The 22063-nt window shown below is 52.5% G+C and overlaps 1 protein-coding gene across 1 annotated transcript; it reads right to left on the reverse strand.

Moving 5' to 3' along the window:
• Positions 1-4945: 4945 nt before the first annotated feature.
• On the reverse strand, positions 4946-10199 carry CABP2 (calcium binding protein 2). Its single transcript, XM_069066095.1, has 6 exons — positions 10005-10199; positions 7270-7300; positions 6766-6900; positions 5655-5764; positions 5359-5506; positions 4946-4971 (listed from the first exon to the last, which is right to left on the reverse strand). The coding sequence occupies exons 1-6, from the start codon at positions 10197-10199 to the stop codon at positions 4946-4948; spliced, it is 645 nt and encodes a 214-aa protein (XP_068922196.1).
• Between the last annotated feature and the right edge of the window lie 11864 nt (positions 10200-22063).

A 22063-nucleotide genomic window follows, 5' to 3' on the forward strand; every position in this document is an offset into this window, starting at 1 on the left:
GCGGGGGCGCACGTCACTCGGCGCTCCCAGGCCGTCTTCTCATTGGCCGAGAGTCCCGGCCCGGACCTGCCGCGGATTGGCCCCAGTCGCGTCGGGCTTCGCACCTGTCTAGCCGGGATTGGCAGGCGGAGGATGACGCCTGCGATTGGAGGGTTCGGGGAGGCAGGCTAGCGCGCTCCCACCCCGATTGGCCAGGAAGGCAGGAGGGCGGGGCCGGCTGGCACCGGGAAAGGAGTCTCCGGTGTCGGGCCGCCTCGGCTCGCGCTGAAGGGTCCCCTCGGCGAGGCTCGGCCGCACGCGCCCTCCTCCCGACCGGTTATACTGGACCGCTCGTGCCTCCTTCGGCGAGCTCGCGCCGCTGCCCGCGCCGCCTCCGGGGCCGAGCCGCCTCGCGCTCTGGGGCCGCCGCCGGAGTCGCCGGAGACGCGCGCCGCCGCTCTCCCTCTTCGGACACCACTGGGCGCGAGGCTGTGACGTCAAGTCGCGACCCGCCCCGACGCATAGACGTCATCGCGCGTGGCCCCGCCCCTCCTGGCCAGCACACCCTCGAGCCCCCGCCCCGTCTCTGTCGCACCCGCTCTCTCTCTCTCTCTCTCTCTCTCTCTCTCTCTCTCTCTCTCTCTCTCTCTCTCTCTCCCGGAGACCCCTTGCTCTTCTCAGGAGACCCCGTTTCCTTGTCTTCCTCAAAAGGCTCCGCGTTCTTACTTCCGCTAGGAGATGCCCCTCTTCCTCTACTCCTTGAAGCACCCCAGGAGACTCCGCCTGAGGAACCCCGCCATGCCCTCGGACTCTCCCAGGGGACCTCCGCCCCTGGGAGCCCCCCTCCTCGGCGTCCTCAGGAAAGCCCCTTTTGTTCTGCCCAGGAAGCCCCTGCTCCCACCTGGAGACCCCCCCCTTCCGCCCCCTCTGCCCTTACCGCCTCCCCGGCCCCGCATCGTGACCCAGCATTTACTGAGCGCCAGTGCCCTCTCCGTCTCCCCAGGGTCTCCTCGCCTTCAGCCCAGTCACCGGCTTGGGCGTCGGGGAGCCTGCGCGGGATCTCAGCCCGTCCGCTCCAGAGCTCTGCACATCCAGCCCCAGTCTCTCTCCTGAGCCCGCGCCCCAGCCCAGCTGCCGTGTGGCCCTCGAGCCAAGGTCCCTTCTTCCCACTGTCCAGCCTCCCATTCGCCCCGGCTCTCAGCCTTGCCTCCTCACCCGCAATTCCCGTGTAGAGCCTTCGCACTGTCCTCCCCACTCACCGACCTGGTCCTGGAATGGTGCAGGAGCCTCCTGTGGGCCTGTTTCAAGGCTCTTACTACTGCCATCTCAGACACCTGACTGCCAAGGCCACTTTCCCAAAGTCATTTTTAGTCATGTCTGACTCTTTGTGACCCCATTTGGGATTTTCTTGGTAAAGCTACTGGACTGGTTGGCCATTCCCTTCTCCAGCTCGTTTTATAGATGAAGATACTGAAGCCAACAGGGTGAAGTGACTTGCCCAGGATCTCCCAGCTAGGAAGTGTCTGAGGCTGTGCTTGAACTCAGGAAAATGAGTCTTGGTGACTCCAGGCCAGGGCTCTGCGCAATGGCAGCCCCCAGCTGCCCTGGACAGGCTCTAGTGGCTTTCTATTCTAGGATGAAATAGAACATGCTCTTTGACATTTGAGCCCCTTCCTGCCTTTCCAGGCTTTTTGCACTTCACTATGCTCTGTGCACCATTATGCTGCCCTCCACAGCCCTCCCTTCCTGGGAGCTCCTTTTCCCTGGCTGTCCTCCACCCTCAGCCCCTGCTGTCCAGCTTCCCCATTTGCTTTTAGGCAGCTCAAACCTGGCTTTCCATCTCAGGTCATTTACTCTGTACCCTGTTTGTACATCATTGCTCAAATACTGTGGCTCATGTGATTTGAGCTCTTCAAGAGCTGGGCTCTATTGCCTTTCTTTGTATCTCCAGGACTTAGCACATAGCAGACTTTGACTGAGTGCTTGATTGATTGAACAAAAGGAAAGTCTATTGCCTGGCTCTTCCCAGAGGTGATGGTAGTGCCCATTAGGCTAGGGGAACACAGAGAGGGTGCAGAAGTGTGTCCCAGGGTGGGAACTGGCACAGAGGAGACCAGATTCTCCCAGGTGGGTCTCTGGCGGGCTGTTAGAAGTGTGGTAGGAAATGCCCCGTGATCCCAAAGGGAGCAGCTTCTCCTTTGACTTGCTCTGCACTGGCCGTCCTCCCACCCCCAAGTGCCCCACTTCTCTCCACAGTGTGAGCTTTGGGAGGATTAAGAACTTTAACACTGGCATCTGGTTTGGTTTTTTCTGTCTGAGCAATGGGGGCCAGCTGAGGATCAGCTTCCCACTGATGGAGGAAGTAGGGGGGCAGGTGGAGGGCAGGGTTCCCCCTCCTGGCAAGTGGAGACTTTCCTAAAGCAAGGGAGCTTTGTTGGATTGGCTTGGAGTGGAGCCCCCAGTGGGGGCTTCCTGGTGCCAGCCACAGGGAGAGCCTGCCTCATCAGGGTCATATTCCTCCTGACTTGCCATTTCTGCAGCTTGGCTTAGTGGAAGCAGTGAGGGCCTGGGAGTCAGGATCCCCAGCTTCCTGTCTCACTTCTCCCTGATTTAGCTTTGTGACCTTGGGCAGGCCATTTCCCCTCTTTGGGGCTCAAGTTCCACATCTGGGAAGATTAAGAGACTGCTCTAGATGAACCGGAGGGGCCCTTCCAGCTCTGAAGGCTGGTGAGTGCCTATGGACCTTCCCACTTATCCCCTCCTCTGGGTCTCTGGATATTGCTGCGCTTCTTTCTGGACAGGAAGAACCTGGAGAGATGAGTGTGTGCTCCTTATGAGCGCTGGGGAGGATGGGGGGGTGGAATTGTAGAAAGGAATATAATGACTCCTGGGCCCAAGGAACCAAGAAAGAAGGTAACTGCCTGGGCCCTTCCTGCTCCAAACTCACTTGTCCTCTTCAGGAACGCATGATTTGGAACTGACTTTGCCCTTCTCCCCAGTGTCCCCAGGTCTGTTGGAAGGCTCTTCCTGGGCTGTGCTCACTCTTGAAGGGAAAAATCATCAGGAGGAACTTCAGACCAAATATCCATGCTTCCCCAAGGCTGCAGATTGTTGGGAGAAATCTCCTAATTAAGGAGGATTGAGGATTAAATGGGATTTTCTAGAGAGTGTCTCTGGAGCCCACTCTGGCCAGCACTGGCACCTTCTGCTTGACATTTCCTTTTTTTTTTTTTTAAACTTTCACATTATACATTAGTCAGGTTATAAAGACGAATTGTATCAGATGGAATGAAAAATGGTAAAGAGGACATAAAACCAAACAAGAAAAGGAAAAAGATCAGGTATTTTGCTTCCATCTGGATTCAAACTCAGTTCTTTCTAGTTCTTTCTCTGGATGCACATATTTCTCTCCATCATGAGTCTTTTGGGATTGACTTATATCACTGCATTGCTGAGAAGAGTCCAGTCTATCAAAGTTGGTCATCACACATACGTTGTGTCTGTAATTGTGTACAAATTTCTCCTGGTTCTACTCTTCTCACTCAGCATCAGTTTGTATAAGCCTGTCCAGGTAAATATGAAGTTCATCTGCTCCTCGTTTCTTATTGCACAATAATCTGCTTGACATTTTCACATTTGGCAGAGAGGAGGAAGACAAGGCCCCCTTCTAAGGGAGGCAGTAAGGGAAAGGCATCTTCTGGCCCTGTCTGGAGCCGCCATCTTGAAGAAGTCATTTTCATCCATCTGGCTCTTCTCACTCCCAGGACCGCCATCCTGGTTTGAGCCTTCCCATCTGCTTTCTTAGATGATTCCTTTAGCCTCCTTCTGCCTCCAGTCTTTCCTTCTCCAAACCTGCACATGCGTGACCTTCCACATATGTTTCAAACTCAGTCCTGGCATTCAAGGCCTTTTTAGAACTCACCTGAACAGGTGGACCCTTTTACACGTTTTCCCTCTAGGCAAACCCAATGCTTGCTGTCTTTTAAGCTCGCTTCTTGGTTTCATTTTTGTTTCCTCCCTGAAATGTCCTTTCCTCAGTTATCAAAATCCTGCCTGTCTTTCAAGGTCCAGCTCTGGAGAAAAGCTCCACTAGATGTTTCTTGTTCACTACTTGGAACCAATAGCCCTTGTGGCTGTCACCTTCTACCACTTTGAAGCATCTGTATTTCTGTTCTATTGCCCTCAAGTAGATTCTAACTTCTATGAGGGCGAGAGCCTTAGATTATGGAATCTTTGCATCCCTGAAGGGGCCAGTGCAGGACAGTGCTTTGCACATAGTAGGTACTTCATGAATGTTAAATGAAAAGAAGGTACCACAACCTGCCTTATAGAAAATGGAATAGAAGATGGAATGGCCCCCCTATTTTGTTTCTGAACTTGAGAAGTCTAGGGCCAAAGGCACGTCTCCCCTGAGCTCAATTTCAAAGACAGGACTGAGGCTCCTCCACCTAGGTGGTTTGCTCCAATGGTTTCTAGGTTCTGGCAGCCAAAACCTGGTTATGCAGTAGTAGCCCAACAAGGAGTAGAGTCAATGCAAAGAGCATTCATTAAAGGTCACTGTTCTTGGTCCTAGATCTCACTCAAATCTTTCCCAGATCAAGGCTGAAGCATCCAGTCTTCAGAGAAGGGGCAAAAGTCCCTTGCGGTCAGACATCCAGAAACTTTATTATCATTAAGGATGAGTACAGGGATGGGGAGGGATACACACAGACCCACTAGGGGCACAGGGACTTTGGGAGAAGGCTTGTGGGGAGTGGGTAGGGACCAGAGGACAGAGGGTGGAATCAGGACACACAGGAGGAATCACAGACACACAGCTTAAATAAAGGGGAAGCGGGAGGTAATAGTGGGGCAGAGGAGGCTTCTGGACGGGCATCCAAGGAGAGGGACTGGATGATCCCTAGGGTTGTGGCTGAGCTGGCATCCCAGGGCTCCACTCTCTTCACAGGCAGGCTGGTGGGTCAAGTCAGCGGGACATCATCCGTACAAACTCTGTAGGGGCAGGGCCCTCAGCTCCCAGCTTCCCACTTGGGGAGGATCTGGGGCTGATCTAAATGTTTGGCTCTAACCCTAAGGGAGTCTCTTACCAAATGGCGCTGAGGACCCATCTGGAGCTGACTAGACCCTGCCAGACTAGGCTGGAATGTGTCTAGCCTCTGGGGTTGGGAGAGAAGGAGATGGAAAGCAGCAACATGGGCCCTGGAGCTGATGTTAGCACTGACTTTGGTGACTGCTCAAGTGCTTCTGGTTTCTCTTGGGATCTTGGTTCCCGCCTCCCCACAGTGACAGCTTGGCCTAGGTAACCGTTTCTGGGATGAAAGGGGGATTTGCTTTTCCAGGGGACTCCTGGGGAGGCTAGGAGGGGCTTGCTAGTGGTACCTTCAAAGTCAACGAGCCCATCCCCGTTGAGGTCAATGTCTTGCAGGATTTCATCCACCTCCCGCTGGCTGAGTCGCTCCCCCAACAGGGCCTTCAGAGCTGCCCGTAGCTCCCCCAGACTGATCTGGCCATCTCCATTGGTGTCAAACTGGGCAAACCCCAGGCGGATCATCCTCAGCCATGGAACCATCCCATCCTGGGCAGTCCCTATCCCAAGTCACATCTGGCCCAACATCATGGGCCCAGAGCTCCCTCCTTTTCATCTCCCCTCACCCTCCACAGCTGCTCAGCCTCACCTCCCGAAAGGCATCCCGCAGCTCCCTAACTCCAATCATGTCCGCGGTCTCCGCCAGCATTTTGGGACCCATCAGCTCTACGAAATCTTCAAAGTCCACCTTCCCACCACCTGACACCCAAGACAGGCAGAGAGCTGGGACCCCCTGGCTCCCAGCTACAACTTTGATCCCTACTTTATCCTAGCTCTGACCCACCCAGGGCCCCTCTGCCCTGTGCCCACCTCCTCCCCTCCAAAAGAATCCTCTGTAGGAAATAATTTGTAAGGACTGTCACATTCTTCCTCCTCCCCTCCACCTCCTTTTTGAGGCTCAGCATGGGGTAGGGGGAACCTCCCTAGCTGCTAGCCCCCTATTACTTTGAATTTACTTTGTCTCTATTTTCTCCCCACCCCAGCACCCAGCACACGGGTCTAGCCCATAACTAGTTTCCTCTACCAATGCAGTCATCTGGGACATTGAGAAGTTCTGTGACAGGCCCAGGGATTCCTGACTCCCCAGTCAGCGGCTCATTGCTCATGCTGCCTGACTCATATACAGTAGGCACTTAATACATGCTTATTGGATGGCTGTAAATACATTTACGGGGTCTAATCTGACCCTGAGCCAGTAATGCACAGAGGGCTGGCTTTGGAGTCAGTGACGGTGGTGATGGACAGTAGCTAGCATTTTTTAAAGTGCTTTACAAACATCTCATTTCTATCCTGACAGCAACCCTGAGAGGCTGGCGATGCTGTCTCCTTGCAGATAGTGGCTGGGTGACCAGCCCAGGGTCAGGAGCTGCCAAGGATCTGAGGTCCAGCTTTCACCAGTCTTTAGCTATGATGCCACCTAGTGGCGTCTTTGACATATGCAGGCTCCTTGGAAGCTCCCTTAATCTCTTCCTGACCCAAGCAACATCCATGTGCATCCTTGGGATTGGTACCCTCCCCACCGTGGAAGGTTTGAAGGAAAATTGAAAGGTGGCCCAAGGGCCTTAAAAAGAGGAGGCATGCAGTCCAAAGCGCCTGCCCGGCTCTGACTCCCGGGGCTGAGCTGGATGGGCTGCATCCTCCAGGGAGAGCCTTGGGAGTCCCCGGAGGGGAAACGGGAGGGGGTGGCCCGAGGGACGTACTGATCTGCTGGGAGATCTCGATGAGCTCCATCTCCGTGGGCATGTAGCCCAGAGTGCGCATGCAGGCCCCCAGCTCTCGGTAGCCGATGTAGCCATCCCTGTCTCGGTCAAACTCCTGGAAAGCGGTCTGTAGCTCTAGGAGAGGGACCGTGTGAGTGCCGCGCCCCCCTCCCCACTCCCATCCCTCCCTAGGTCTCCTCCAAGCTCCGTCTGGCATCCGCCCCCCACCTCTGCTCCCTCCCTGTATCAAGCTTTCTTCCCCCTTCAGACTCCTCCAATTCCTCCTCCTCAGCCCTGATGCCCTTCAGGTCTCTGCTCCCTCTGCTCCCTCTGCTCCCCACCCCACTACTTCCCCCCTCCCCCTCAGCTCCAATTTACAAGAATTCTGGATGTAGGAGCTAGAGCTGAAGCAGGGGCAAGGAGGGGTCTTAGGGGTAGGAAGCCTGGGGTCGGAGGGGTGCAGATGGCCAAGAGTTCTGTGGGAAGAGGACAGTCCAAGGTTACCTTCTATCTCTTCTGGGCGAAGCTCTCTGTCCTGAGAGGGAAACAGCCAAGTGATAGATGAGTGCTTCCCCTGGGCCACTGCCCTTCCCCTCTTTCCTCTTCCCCCTGCCCCCAAAGTGAACCCTTCCCCGCCTTTGCTCTCTCTCCGGCTCAGACCCTTCAGCCTTCTCCCTGATCCCTCCTGGGATTCCCTTTGGTCTTCTTTGAGCTTTCAAGCTGCTCCTCAGGGCGCTGAGCCCAAACCTTTGGCTCCCTGGCACCCATGGGAGCCCGGGCAGGGGGCACAGCGGATTAGGAAGGAGGCCAGGCCGTCCTGAAGGTCCTCCGGCTCTAAGGTGAACCCCTTTCCCAAATGTTGTTCTTCCTGAAGGTCTCCCTCCTTCTGGGCTCCCCCTTCCTTCATTTCTCTCTCCCCTCATAGCTCTCATCTTCCAGCATCATGAGCCTCCTGGCTTTCTCTTTCCTTGGGTCTCTCCAACAAATCTCATTCACTTTGGCAAATGTTTCACTAAATGTAAATCACTTATTCGAAGAGCATCAGGCTAAGTCCTATCCCCCAGCCTCTGGCCCCCTAGGCATCTTATAGCTTACACTGCCCCCCTCTGTCCCTCCTGAGTGCCCCCCTTTTCCTTCTGGGTGCCCCAGTCCTCCCCTCATTCTATCAGAGGCCTGAGCCTAGGTCAGAGTCCTCAGCTGGTGACAATGGTCAGGGAGAAAGAAGATCAGGCAGGGGACAGTGTCCTGGGGACATACTGGGGCGTAGGGAGAGCAGGGGACAGACCATAGGACAAAATAGATGGGCATATGGTGGGCCAGGAGCAGCAGTAAGTACATACGATCTGGGTGGCTGCGATGCTGGGCCGAAGGAAGATGCAGGCTGGGCCCACCAGGCGGTTAAGTACTGAGTAGGCTTGGGACTGTGACTCAGAAGCCACTCCCTGCTCCTCTGAGACTGTGCTGCGGCAGGAGCCCCCAGGGGACCCCAGCTGTGGCCAATGGTCCTATGGCAAAGCAGGGAATGAGAGGATCTGCAGGGGGTCACTGCAAGGGCTGGTCTGTCCCCCACTTATCTAGAAGAGCTAGCTCCTACAAGAGGTAATCTGAGGAGCACTGGGCTGGCCCTCTGTGCCCAGAAATGGAGCCCTTCCTGGCCTGGCCCTGGGCCTGGCATTAGTCACTCTTGCCCAGCTCTAACATATGTTAAAATGTTACCTATGTCACCTGGGAGGGGAAGGAAGGCCAGCTCTTTCCTATGTCAATCATATGCCAACCAGGGAGAAGCCACAAGAAGACTGGGCATCCAGTGGACATGTTGACATTGGGGGACCAGGGTGGGGAGACCTGGAGATAAGAGGCAAGGGGCATTCCCTTCAGACCCAGGAAAAACAGGACTGGGCAGGAGTGAAGCTTCAGTGGAAGGCATAATCACAGTGCTTGGAGGTAGAGTGGGGAAATTTATTTGCAATTGTACCCAGTCTCAGCCGCTTGGGATTCAGGCAACTCCACATAACATAGAATATGGGAGCTAGGAAGGACCTTAGAACATGGAACATGTCAGAGACCTTAGAACAGAATATTAGAGCTGAGGCCCTAGAACATGGAGTAGAATGCCACTGCCAGAAAGGACCTTAGCACACCACACCCAGAAGGGCCTTGATTTACTGGGGATTAAATCTAGGCAGGAACCCCACCTGGCACCAGTGGGCCTCTATCATGAAGCCACACCTCCCCCACCAGCCCAATCTACCTCCCATTCTGTTCCCCAAAGCTTTCTTTGCCTCCCACCCCTGACCCAGACCCCAAACTCCAGCTCCCTCCTGCCCTGTGCCCCTTCCTCAGCCTCTTCTGATCCTGCCTTGCCCGATGCCCCCTTTCCTCCTCACCCTCCACATCCCCACTCCCCAGTCTTCCCTCCCATACCTTGAGCGACTTGCGCCTGGGCCGTTTGGCACAATTTCCCATGAGCTCCCGAACCATGCCAGACCCAGGGGTCCTGAGAGGAGGCCAAGCCAGTATGGCCCCTCCACCAGTTGGGTCCAGAGAACTCAGCGAGTTCCCTCTGGTGTACCCAGATCCCTGGTTGTGAGGGCTTTAGGAGATTTCCCAGGGTTTTGTTTGGGAAGATTGGGGGCAGGTGGGTGGCACCAGGCCCCAGGCACAGGGCTGGGGCCCTAATCCTGGGATTATCTCTGTCTTCAAGTGGAGGGGGACAGCCCTGCCCTGGGGGAGCAGGCTGGGGTCCCTGTTCCCCTGTAAGTCTCTGCTCACTAGGCGCCCCCACCCCACTGGGGGCTTTCCTCCTCCAGAATCCCCTCCCCCCCTTATCCATTCGGCTCCATCCTTAATCTCTCCACAATCTATGGAGATTTAAGTCTTCCCCAGAGCTGGGGGCTGCCTCTTCCATGGCAGTCCCCGGGAGACTATCTGGGACCTAGGAACCCCCAACAATAAGGGTTTCCTGAAATACAGGGGAACGCTGTTCTCATCTCTTCCTTGGCCATAGTCCTTGCCCAAGCTAGCAGAGCCTCTAACTCTCCCTCCCGCCCCCCACTTCTCATGCCCTCCCCAGCATAGCTTCCTGAGGCCTGGGCAATCATGGAGAAGAGAAAGGGTCTCTATCCCTGGGAGGACCCTCTAACAGCCCTCAATCACTCTGGCCTCCATTGGGAGGGCAGCTCACAGTGGGGTTTTGCAGACATGAGCCCAAAGCCTTCTCTGGGTCCAGAGGCCCTTACCGGCCCATAAGCAGCCTCGATCTGGGCGACCAGCTCCTCCGAGTTGGGGAGCCCGTGATCTGCAGGGGCAGGGGAGGGGCTCACACTCAGTTTTCCCTTCATCCCTGGTTCCTGGTGTCCTGGGTTGGCCAGTGCCCGGCTGGGTCCAGGGTTTTCCTCAGGAGCCCTTGAGTGGTGGTCCTGAGGCTGGGCCATGAGCTCCCTGGGCTGGGCCTGGCTTTGGAGATGGATGCTTCCCTTGGCCTTTGGTGCTCTGGGGAGCCCCCATGAAAAGGAAGGTGCATGGAACTCAATGGACTCCCATGCTTTCAGTAGCCCCCAAATCTCCCTACACAGCTCTTCCCCAGCTGCCAGGCCTGAACCTGAGCCTGGGGCCTCCCAGGGCCTCATGAAGATGAGCTGTTTCCCTGACCCTCTCCCCCCACTCCCCACCCACCACCTCATTCTGGCCTCTGTCTTGTTGCCTTGGATTGTAGGATGTGGGTGCTGGAAACTGGGATGGGAAACCCCTCTAGTTTCTAATTATCTATCCCACCTGCTCCAAGCCCCCTCCTCCGACTTCCTGGGCCCCTCAGGAAGATTCTAACTAGACTTGAATCCTGGCGAATCCTCTGACTTCAGCCTGCTTCTTCACTGGCCAGGTTGCAGATTCCTAGCTGTGGGTAGGCCTCAGTGATTTGGGCAGGGGGGATGGCGAGAAAGGAGAAGTAGCAGGAGTAATGTTGGGGCTCATCCTCACCCTCCCTCTGGCCTGGAAGGGCCTTGTGGTCAGAGCTCAATCCTGCCTTGGGTACATGTCACAACTCCCACTGGCCTCTGGCCAGACCACCTTGGACTGCCCCTGCCTGCTGCTTTCTGCCTCCTCCTTCTTCAGGCACCCCCCCTAATGCCCCGAGCCCAAAGCCCCTCTTTGGTTCCCACAATGCCTATCCAGGCCTTCGTTCTGAATCTCCCTTTGCTCTCCCCTCCTCAGCCCCTCTCACCAGCCTAGGCTCTGGATCCTCACCGCTGGGCAGAATGAGGTCAGTTTGCCTCAGGCCCAACCCAGCACCAGCACTCATGTTTTATTCACCTGCCCCACCTCGCTGGACCATTGTCATTGGGAACCAGATCCCCCCTGCCACCTCACTGCCACCTGAGCCAGGCTCTGCCTGCCCCTCCTGGGCCTCCTCCCCAGCCCAGCTCTGGGGCCTGCAAACAGGGATGCTTCCCTTGCCACCTTGCTGGGGTTTTGGAAGAAGGCCTCTCTTGCCCAACATTGGGGTGAGAGAATGGCCTAGTATAGTAGCAAGCACCCCAGCACCCCCAGGGTGCTGCCAACACAGGTTCTTAGATCTGCTTTTCTAAAGGAAAGCGACTCAAAAAGGATTGACAAGCTTACTTTAATCAGTCAAACATATATGGTTTACCTCGTTCAGGGGGAAAAGGTCAGCACCCCGAACTTCAGAGTATACAGACAGAAGTTACAAGACAGAGAAACAGATCAAGCAGACAGGCTTCCACACTGTCCAACCATTACATCCATACCAAATCAGAGTTACCAGAGAGGGAAGCATCAACATCTGGGTTTTTCAAAGCCAGGGGGCTCTCAACGGCTGCCCAGAGTCTCATCTGGTCAAATCACCCAACACTTCTCAAAGTGAGCCCCAAAGCAAAGCCTCCCATCAGAGTTTATATAGCCTTCTCCTGGCTCAGAGAATGTAACAACCCTCTTGACCCACTGCCCAATCACAAAGCACCAAGGTGTGGGTGTTCCCGAAAAACAAGCTTCCTGCCACAGGCTCCAAGTACACTTAACCTAGGGGCAGGGAAGATCTTAAAAATTTACATTCCTATAACACCTAGAGACAGCATCTGGAACTCTCCTCACTGACTCTCAATAGCTGTGTCCCCTGAGAGATGTGTGATCAATCTTTTCCACATTCATTCATGCATTCATTTACTCACCCACTCAGTCACCCACTTACCCACTCTCTCCCTCCCTCATTCACACAGCATTGCTGGAAAGTAGCAGGGACCTGGGATCTCTCTAGACCACCATACTCAGTTCTAGGCCTATCAATGTCCAGGGAAGACATAGACTAACTCAGTTGGGTCCAGAGGAAGGTGACCAGGATAGCAGAAGACTGGGGGTGGGGGGGAAGGCAGGGCTTGCTTTAGGAAGGGAGGTGGCTGCAGAAAGTCTGTCATGGGGAAGAAGAATAGACTTGTTTTGAAGTGCACACCAGAAATTATACACCAAAGCCCCCTTAAACCTGCTAGAGGGGACCCCTACTAGGTTCCCTGGAAACCACCTAATAGGCCCCAGTAGTAAAGAAATGTTTTACCTGTGTTGCTAAAAACATGCCACAGATTCCCACGGATTCGGGTCTTTTTTGCTTCAATAGGAATAATACTGAGAAGGCTTTGCTTCAATAGGAGTAATACTGAGAATGTTTTGCTTCTATAAGAATAATACTGAGAAAGCTTCGCTTCAATAGAAACAATACTAATGGCACTGAACCCCCTTAGAAACATATTCTGTTGCTAGCAATCACATTGTCTATAAAATTATGTCTAACAGAAAGCTCGCTACTGTCTTTCCCTCTGAGAGGTAGTCACCGGCTGGTTAATAAACACTCCTATCAAATTGTAATTGGCTTTGCTGTCCTGTTTCTCGGACGTCCACTACAGTTTCACGTGGCCCAGAACTAAGAGCCCCCTCCCCATTATATTTATGCTGTCCAAGTTTTGCCTTTGAGTTCTAAGCAAGGACAGTCTTCCCAAGGATCGCAGCTGGCCAGAGGAGGGATGGGCTGCCTTGGCAGGTCTGGAGCTCCGAGTGAAGGCTCTTACTGGGACAGCAGCTGAGGTGACATGGCCAGCCCTGCCTCTAGGGGATGGGCCTGTCTCCTGACGCAGGGCACAGGCTTGGGGTACCGGGGGAGAGCACGTGTGTGGGAATGGCCAACATGGGGATTGGTTTGACTTAACCAAGCCTTTTGTTATGCGGATTTGATTTTCCTTTTCTGGTGTTTTTCCCCAATGGGAGAATGGGAGAGAGAGAAAATCGATGAAACTTATTAATTGAGCTAAAAATTAAATTAAAACATAAACCAAAGAATTAGCCTGACCTAGTTCTTGCTGAGGCCAATGGGCCCTTTGAGTTTAGGTTAAAGCCTCACCCAAGGCAAGGCGGACAGCCTGTTGTCCCCCCTGCTCCCTCCACCATCAGGCAGTGCTTCAAACCAACCTAGGTGGTGGCAGAAGAGACAGGGAAAGGAACCAGGAAGGGAGAGCCAAGCATGGCAGCCTTCAGGCCGTGCAGAGAGAGCACCAGACCTGCCTCAGGAAGGCCTGAGTTTGAATCCTGCTTCAGACACTTCCTAATGAGCCAGTCTCTTCTCTTGGGCCCATGGTCTGCTCACTGTAAAATCGAATTGAACCTGACTGTCTCTGAGGTCCCTTCCAGTCCTAAATTTATGAACCTTTAATAAGACCCTGATGGTCTGGGAATCCTGGGGCACAGCCTGGGAGGAGGGAAGGGCTCCTGGTTGGGGTGGGGGTGAGGAATTTGACTGGTTTCCCATTCCTGGGGTCACATGGCTTCTCAAGCTGAAGCTGGACCAGGAATCCCTGGAGAAAGGATTCCCTCTTGCCTCTACACCCCCTTCCCCTTGGGACTAATCTGTCCTTTCTAGGCAGCAAGGTGGTGCAGTGTATAGAGCCCTGTGCCTGGAGTCAGGGGGAGTCGTGTTCAAATCCAGTCTTAGACACTAGCTGTGTGACCTTGGGCAATCTTTGCCTCAGTTTCCCAATCTGTAAAATGGGGATAATAACAGCACCTGCCTCCTGGGGTTGTTGTGAGGCATGGAGTGGGAGTCATATAGATACTGATTGCCTTCCCTTTCTCTTTAATCTTTGAACCCTTGCCTTTGAAGGACTGAGGGAGGTAACATGGGCTTCACTGCAGACCTCTCTGAGCCTCAGTTTCTCTATCTGCAAAATGGAAGCCATCATTCTTGCTCCAGCCATATCATGGAGTTGGGCAGTCAGTCCTGAAGAGTGAGCTAGAAACGTGGGTCTGGAAGGAACAACCGAACAGGCCTGCCACAAAGCCGGCTCCCTGACCCTGCAAGGGCTGGACTAGACCGTCTCCAAAGTCCCCTCCCTATTAGAACTTGCTGTCATGACAGCGAAGCCCCCTCCTCTCCTCTGACCCAGCCCCTCATCCCCTCACCCGGGACTCTGGCAGCGGTTGCTGGGGGTCTGCTTGCCTCAGTCTCTCTTCTTCCCATCCATCCTCCGTTCAGCCACCAAAGCTCTGACCATGTCACCCCCTACTCAATAACCTCCAGGGCTCCCTATGGCCTCCAGGATCAAAGCCCTTCCTACCCTGGCCTCTCCCACCTTTCCGGGATCTTTATACCTCACTCCCTGATGTGTCTTCTTCCAATCAGTGACTGCAGTCTCCTTCTCTCGGCTGTGTCCCCCAGGCCTGGAAGTCTCCCCTCAGTCCCACCTCCTGAGCTCCCCGGCTTCCTTTAAGTCCCAATGAGCCTCTCCCCCCCTTCTCCAGGAAGCCCTCCCTATCCCCTCTTCGTTCCAGGACCTTCTCTCTGCTCCATATTTCCCATTCATCCCATCTGTACATGGCTTGTGGGCATTTACCTGTGGTCTCCCTGTTAGACTGTGAGCTCGATGAGGGCAGGGCCTGGCTTTCTATTCTTACTGTAACCTCAGCACCAGCAGGGGGCCCAGGGTTAAGTCCTCATAAGTCCTTCCCTTCTCCAGGACACAGGGGACCTGGGTTCAGGTCCTTACCTGAATCTTACCATTGGTGCTTCACATTTCATCCATCAGTTAATTCATTCAATAAGCATTTATTTATTATTTTAATGATTTCTTTTTATATCACCATTAATCTCCAGTGTAGAGCTCTCCCCTCCCCCTTCCCCTCTCCCCTCCCCCCTCCCCTCTCTCCCCTCCCCAGAGAGCCACTCTTTGTAGCAAAGAATTAAAAACAGACAGAAGGTGGTTCAGTGAGTGAGGAGCCCACCGAGGGAGTTTAGCGGATGTGCCAGGCTTGCGCATACAGAGACAAGAGTGAAGCTGTCCTTGCTGTTGGTACAAACAGCACACACCCAGATAAGCAAACTGGCTGGGGGCCTGCAGAGGAAAGAGCTGGACCCAGGGAGTGGGAAGCTGCCCCTTCAGCCTGGGCCTGGCTAGGGACCCCTCCTCCCTGGGCCCCTTCCCCTTCTCCCTCTTCTTTACCCCCTGCTCCCCTCTGCAGCTGCCAGCCTCTAAGCAGCAGGGCCAGATCAGCCCTCACACATCTGTCCTGCAGGATTTCTCTTCTCAAGCTAAATTCACAGTAACCAGGTCAGCAAATCCCCGGCCCCATCGGGGCCATGTTACAGGACCCAGGGATCGGGATAGAATTCCCTGAACATGCCTGGCCCCATGTCAGCGATCACAGGCTGAGCCTTGGCACGCTTACCCGGCCAGGTGCTTGGAACTGAGCCCCAGACTTCCAGGCCTGCACCAAGACCTTGGGGATGGAGGAGGGAAGGAGCCTCAATCTTTGCGGGCCATTAGCGGCTTGCCTGTCCCCCACACCCCAGGCCTCCACCTGACCCTCCAAGCTGGGGAGGAGTGGGCATCTCCAAGGCACCTTCTAGCCCCCAGGGGGTCTTTGCTCTCCCTCTGAGCCCTGCAGCCATGACAAACAGTTTGGGTTCCATTCTACAGATGAAGGGACTGAACTTGGGAAGGTCACACAGGGAGAAGGTGGTCGAACCTAGACACCTGACTCCATCCCATCATATTCCATTTCCTGCCTTCCAAGTTCACCTCCTGACCGCACAAAGCCTTTCTGGCGCCCTCCCTGCCCACCAAACCCAGTTTGCGTTTGGTAATCTACAGGCACACACGTCTACCTTCCTCTCTGCATGTTGTCTTCCTCAGTGGAATGGAATCGCCCTGAGGGCAGGCGGGGTTCCTCTTTTGTCTGCATCCTAGGGCCCTGTACCTGCCAGCATCAAGCAGACACAAGACAGATGCTTCTTGAAGGAACAAATGTTTGAATGAAATCAAGGTATTTCTTGGATCCTGTCACCGATGGGTGTCTATTGATACATTGGTATCTGTAGATTGAGAAAACACATAGCTGAAAGCTGCAATAAATTCAACAGACTTTGGAAGGAACTTGGATTCTATGAATTCTCCCAGTATCTGAAGACGTTGGAGTATAGACAAAGGGAAGATGTATTCTTTATTGGGCCCCAATGGGCATGTTGGCCAGGGGGGTAGGGGTGGGAAGCTCACAGAGGCCTCAGACACTGCTAGATGTGGGATTTATCCTGTCTGAACCTCAGTTCCTCACGTGGAAAATGAGGTAAACCTGCTGGCTGGAAATGTTAGCATTTCTTATGGTAAATTGCTCCACAAATCCCTGGGGTCTCCAGGCCACAAACTGAGGGTCCCTGATCTTGTCTGAGCCCTCATTTTACCCAGGAGGGAAACAGATGCCCAGAAAGGGTTTGTTGAGCTGCATTTGTGACTGATCTTGGCCTCGGGACTATGTTCATCCCTTGGCTTCCTGGAGACAAGATCCCTCCTCCCTGCCATCTGTTTCTACTCAGCCCCCGGGGAAGAAGGGGAAGAAGGGGAACAGGGAACAGAAAAAGCTGGAGTCTGTATGCTTGAAGACGTTCTGACCCTGGCTGTGCCTACATCCGACAAGCTGGCCATCATGGGATGGAGAGAGAGTGACCGGCAGCAGTGAGGTGGTCTCCTCCCCTCCCCAAATCTCAGAGTAGACAGTGCCCAGGCCATCTAACTTCAAACACACCTCCCATGTGACCATGACACAAGTCACTTCAACTGTCTGGGACTCAGTTTCCTCATCTGTACAATGAAGAGGTGGACCTCTAGAATCCTGTGGGCCTAGTCTGACCCACCCAGTTTTCAGGGAGGCCTAAAGGAAGAGACTGGGGACCTGGGTTTGAAAACTGCCATTGATTATTGGCTGTGTGACTTTGAGCAGGCACTTTCTGGGCCTCGGTTTCCCTGTGTGTAAAATAAGGAGGGTGGGACTCGACTTCTGGGGGCTCTTTCTACTCTGGGGCAATCCTCCTAGGCTTCAGCCTGCCAGAGCCCCTCAGTGTATGAGCTGAAGGTCAGGATGGCCCCTGAGTCTCATACACACTGTCTGACCCTAACCTCTACAGACAAGTCTTCCGCTTGGGGGCAGAGAGTGTTTTTGCCCTTCTTAGTAACCCTGGAGCCTCGAATAGGGGTTGGCACACAGAGATAACAAATAGAGGAGTTAATAAATGAATACATGCAGGCACATGGGAATGAAACAAACACTCACGGACCAATCCATTAGGATAATAATGCTTGCATTAATGGAGTGCTTCACAGAACAATCTCATTTCTCACAACTGAGGAGGGAGGAGCTCTTATTATCCCCATTTTACAGATGAGGAGACTGGGGCAGACAGAAATTGCCCAGGGTCATGCCCTAGTGTCTGAGGCAGGATTTGAACTCAAGGCTTGCTGACTCCAAGCCCATGGCTCCACCTGGTTGCCTCAACGATTGGAGCCAGAGTTCTCTCTGGCCATCTGGCCCTCCTGTCCTCAGCAGCTGCACAGATTGCATCCAATACTGTCTTCATATATGCTGGAGTGACATTTGAAGGCTGTTCTGGCCACCCCAGTTTAGGGAGGATGTTGATGAGCTGGAGAGTGTCCAGAGGAGGAATGGTTTCTGGGATGGCAAAGGGTCTTGAACCCGGGCCACCTGAGGACTGCTAGGGATGCCTGGTCGGGGGCTGAACAGGGCTTTAGTAAGAGTTAGATTGGATTGGGAACTTCCTGAGGGCAAGAACATTCTTTGGCCCTTGTTGTATCCCTGGCTCTTATCACAGTGCCTGGCACACAGTGGTGCTTAATAAATGCTTATGGATTATTGATTGGCAGAGGTGGGGGCAAGGGAGATAAGGTTGTTACATTCAAATTTTGGAAGGGCTGTCCCATGGAGGAAGGTCTAGATTTCCTTTTCCATGACCCTGGAGCAAGCCAAGATCAGTGGGAGCTATATGCCAGAGGCTGACTCAGTGCCATGTCAGAAACAAGTCCCTAATGAAGAAAGCTGGGCACCTGCATGGGCTGTCTGAGCAAGGGGTGAGCTCCCCATCACTTGAGGTCTTCAAGGGAAGGTTGGATGGATCCTTCTTGGAAACGGCAGAGGGGGCTCTTCAGTGGGTTTGGCTGGAGGGCATTGGAGTTCTTCCTAACCCGGGCATGCGATGACTTGGCCTCCTCTAGTTCTCCAGCACATTGTTTTCCATAGGATTTGACAGTAAGTGCAGAGGGAAGGGAATGTGTATTTATTAGACAGTTACTGTATGCCCCATCCTGTGCTAAGAGTTTTACAAATGTCATCTCATTTGACCACAGATTTTTCCAGGGGGTAGATTCTGGAAACAGGCGACCTGGGTTTGAGTTTGGTCTTACTGGTAAGGTCACCCCCTTACCAGCCTCCTTCCTAGATCTCTTGGCTTCACTGGCCTAGTCAGCCCGATTCAAATCAGCCCTGCTCAGCCCACCCCAGCTCGGTTCAGTCCAGCTCAGCTCAGCCCAGTCCAGCTCAAATCAGCCCTGCCCTGCCCAGCCCAGCCCAGCTCAGCCTTTCCCAGCCCTGCCCAGCCAGTGTAGCTCAGCCCAGATGTTGGTTGTAACCACCTGAGAAAATGTCTCTCACAAACCCCTAAGAACAAGAAAAAATCAGGAGAGGAAAGACCTCCCAGGACGGGGGGGAGCAGGGGGGGGGGGAGGGATGCTTGTCTCCTTCAATCACAGATCGCTCTTTTTCTTCATTAATGCTGTTGCTGTGCAGCCCAAAGATGCTTTTTTTTTTGGTCTTATTGATGCCTTTGGTCTTTGTATCACGGTCACTTATGGAAACACCATCCTTCCCTTATACCAAAGAAAAAGGGCCCCCACTAGAGTGATTGCATCTGACCATCACTGTCCCATTCTGCCCTACAGTCCCCTGTCCCTCTCCCGGAGGAGGGCGGCACGGCTCCCCATGTATCCCCCGGGCCACGCTCTGTTTCTCGGTTACTCTGAGTCTGGAGGTCTTTAATCCGGTTTTTCATTTGCATTGTAGCGGCGGCGTATGATATTTTCCTGCTTTTGCTTTCGTTTTATCATCCCGCATCAGCAGGGCAGCAGGGAGCGCAGTGGGCAGCACACCAGGGCTAGAAGCTGACAGACCCGAGTTTGAATCTGACCTTAGATATTAGTATGTGACCTCAGGGAGTCAGTTAACTTTGATTTCCCTAAATGTTCTCAAATTTAAAATGGAATGATAACAGCACCCATCTCCCAGAGTTCTTTTTTTTTTTTAATTACACTTATACACATATACATATAAACACATTTATTTTTAAAGGAATGAAATATTTTTAATTTGTTTTTTGGAGGAGGGAAGGCTGGGCAATTGGGGTTAAGTGACTTGCCCAAAGTCACACAGCTAGTGTTAAGTGTCTGAGGTCACATTTGAACTCAGGTCTTCCTGACTCCAGGATCAGAGCTCTATTCACTGCACCATCTAGCCGCCCCTTCTAGATTTCTCGGGAGGCTCAAATGAGAAAATTTGCAAAGCATTTAATGCACTTTACGGCTTGTTTCCTTCCTCCAAGCCAATCTTCCTGTGTTTCTCTAAATTCCTTTCTTACTGAGCTATCCCATTCCGTTCATATGCCTCCGTTTACCCAGCTGTCCTCATAGCAGAACACTATCTCCTTTGTTTACAGGTTGGTTTGTTTGTTTTTTGCTCCCACATTATTGTGGGAAAGTCACTTGTCCTCTGAGGGCAGCAAGCTACTTTGTAATACGGTAAGAGCCAAGTGGCAGACAGATTGCCAATCTTTACCACGGAAGGGAATTTCCTTGCTTTGGCAAAGTCAAAGGTCAGGATCAGCTCCCCTCCACGCCTCCCCGCCCCCAAATTGGTCCAAAAAGCTTTTCCAAAGCCCCTTTAACTGGGGTTCCATTGCCAGAATAACAGCCTAGTGCATCTAGACCCCACACATTACAATATCTCCCCAAGGAGATTCATGACCATTCAAGAAACAGACTGGCCTCATAGCCCACACCCATGTATGGGCTACGAAAGCTCAGGCTCTCCGTGGATTAGGTTTATCTTAGCAGCTTCTCAAAGGAAAAAATCACTGCCTTTGGCTTGTGTCCTCACTCAGGGCTTCCTCCAGGAGCCTTGGAACCTGACTCATTTCTCCCTCATCTAAATTATTCCTGGGAATATTCAGATATGTCTTATGTTTTAGTCTCTAACAATATGGGGAAAGGGATCCCGGTTCTTATGCCAGTTTACAAGCCAACAATATCAGGTATGGGGCAATCTTCATTTCATCCCATAGGAAGAATGTACAAATCCCACAAAGGACTCAGAGGAGCTCTGAAAAATGAAAGTTACCCCTCCTCCCTCCAGTGAGTCTCAACAGCTGCACAGGGATCTGTACAGTCCTTCAGACTTAAAGCGCCATTCTGTGGTCTGGACTCTTTCTGAAAGAGAAAGTTCGGGTGGAGAAGGAATAAACTCCCCTGTCGTCTAAAGATCCATTCACCTGACCTAGGACCTCCACAGCCCTCCAGGGCTCTGGGGCTTCACCAAGAAGTAACCTTACACTCGAAGCTGGCAATCCCCAGCTACCAAAGAAAAAGACAATTTTCAGACACCGAAGAAAAACACTCCTGGTCCACACAGACCTACAGGTGAATTTTATAAAAATCATTAATACCTATGCTACAAAATTATTCTCAATGACTGAGAAAGTACTATACCATGCTTCTTCTATGGGACCCATATAGCTCTAATATTTCAAAGAGGGAGAAATAAAGCAGAGAAAGAAATCTAAAGACCCATCTCACTAATGCATATTATGTGAAAATTAAAAAAAAATAGCAGTATAAAGACAATAGCAATACAGAGAAGCCTTAACTCTCCAAACTGCCTAGTGCCTCTAGGGATGATTCAACCCTCCATTCTGATAGTACGACCCTAAATGATGAGGCTGCTCCCAAAGGGCCTCTTGTGCTTAGAGTTTTTATTAAAATCACTCTCCTTTGGACTTGCACAATTCAATTAGCTCATCTCTCCTAGTTCTGTTTCGTGTTCTTTCCCGCATCCATGTGGCTGTACCTCTTCTCTCTAGCGATCTGGTCCAGGAATTCTGCCTCTTCCACAAATTTTGGGATCCCAACTTTGCTCCTTTCTTTCCAAGAGTCTTGTTTCTAGAACTCACTGCTGCCTAAACCCCCTCCCCCTTTCTCTCTAGGAAGCTGGGTCTACAGTTCTTGAACGGCAGTATCTCAAACTGTTTCCTTCAAGGACCTTGTGGTTGGGATTTTATTGCCTCCACCACTTGGGAACCCTATTTGCTCTCATGTCCCTTAGTTCTGGGTCCCTAGGTTTTGTTGTAGGAGTTTTTTGTCTGTTTTTACATAGGGAAATTTGCTTTGAAGATATAGCCAGAACAGAAGCACAGACATTTACTCATAATACCTGAAGGGCACACTCTCTTCTACAGTCTTTGAGTAGAATTGGTTCAGATTGAATAATCTGTACATAACATTAGTTCCACCAAGTTCACTTCCAAATTCAGCATGGCCATCACTGCTACTTCTGGACTGGGCTGGGCATGACTGGTCATTTAAGACTTTCCTCCTCATTAGTAAGCCTCAGCATGAATTTCAGCTCCTCAAAACTATACTCTGTGTGTGTGTTTGCATGGGTGTGGGACCATGGTTGTAGGACTTTGTATATATTGCCAGATTTGGTTATATTAGTTTAGTGTTTCTGTCTTTCTTTCTTTCTTTCTTTCTTTCTTTCTTTCTTTCTTTCTTTCTTTCTTTCTTTCTTTCTTTCTTTCTTTCTTTCTTTCTTTCTTTCTTTCTTTCTTCCTTCCTTCCTTCCTTCCTTTCTTTCTTTCTCTCTTTTTTCTCTTTCTCCTTTCCTTCCTTCCTTCCTTCCTTCCTTCCTTCCT

Source organism: Petaurus breviceps, unplaced genomic scaffold, assembly GCF_028583685.1.
Source record: "Petaurus breviceps papuanus isolate PSGF00001 unplaced genomic scaffold, PetGlider_PUasm1.0 90721, whole genome shotgun sequence".
In the NCBI taxonomy this organism is placed as follows: domain Eukaryota; kingdom Metazoa; phylum Chordata; class Mammalia; order Diprotodontia; family Petauridae; genus Petaurus; species Petaurus breviceps.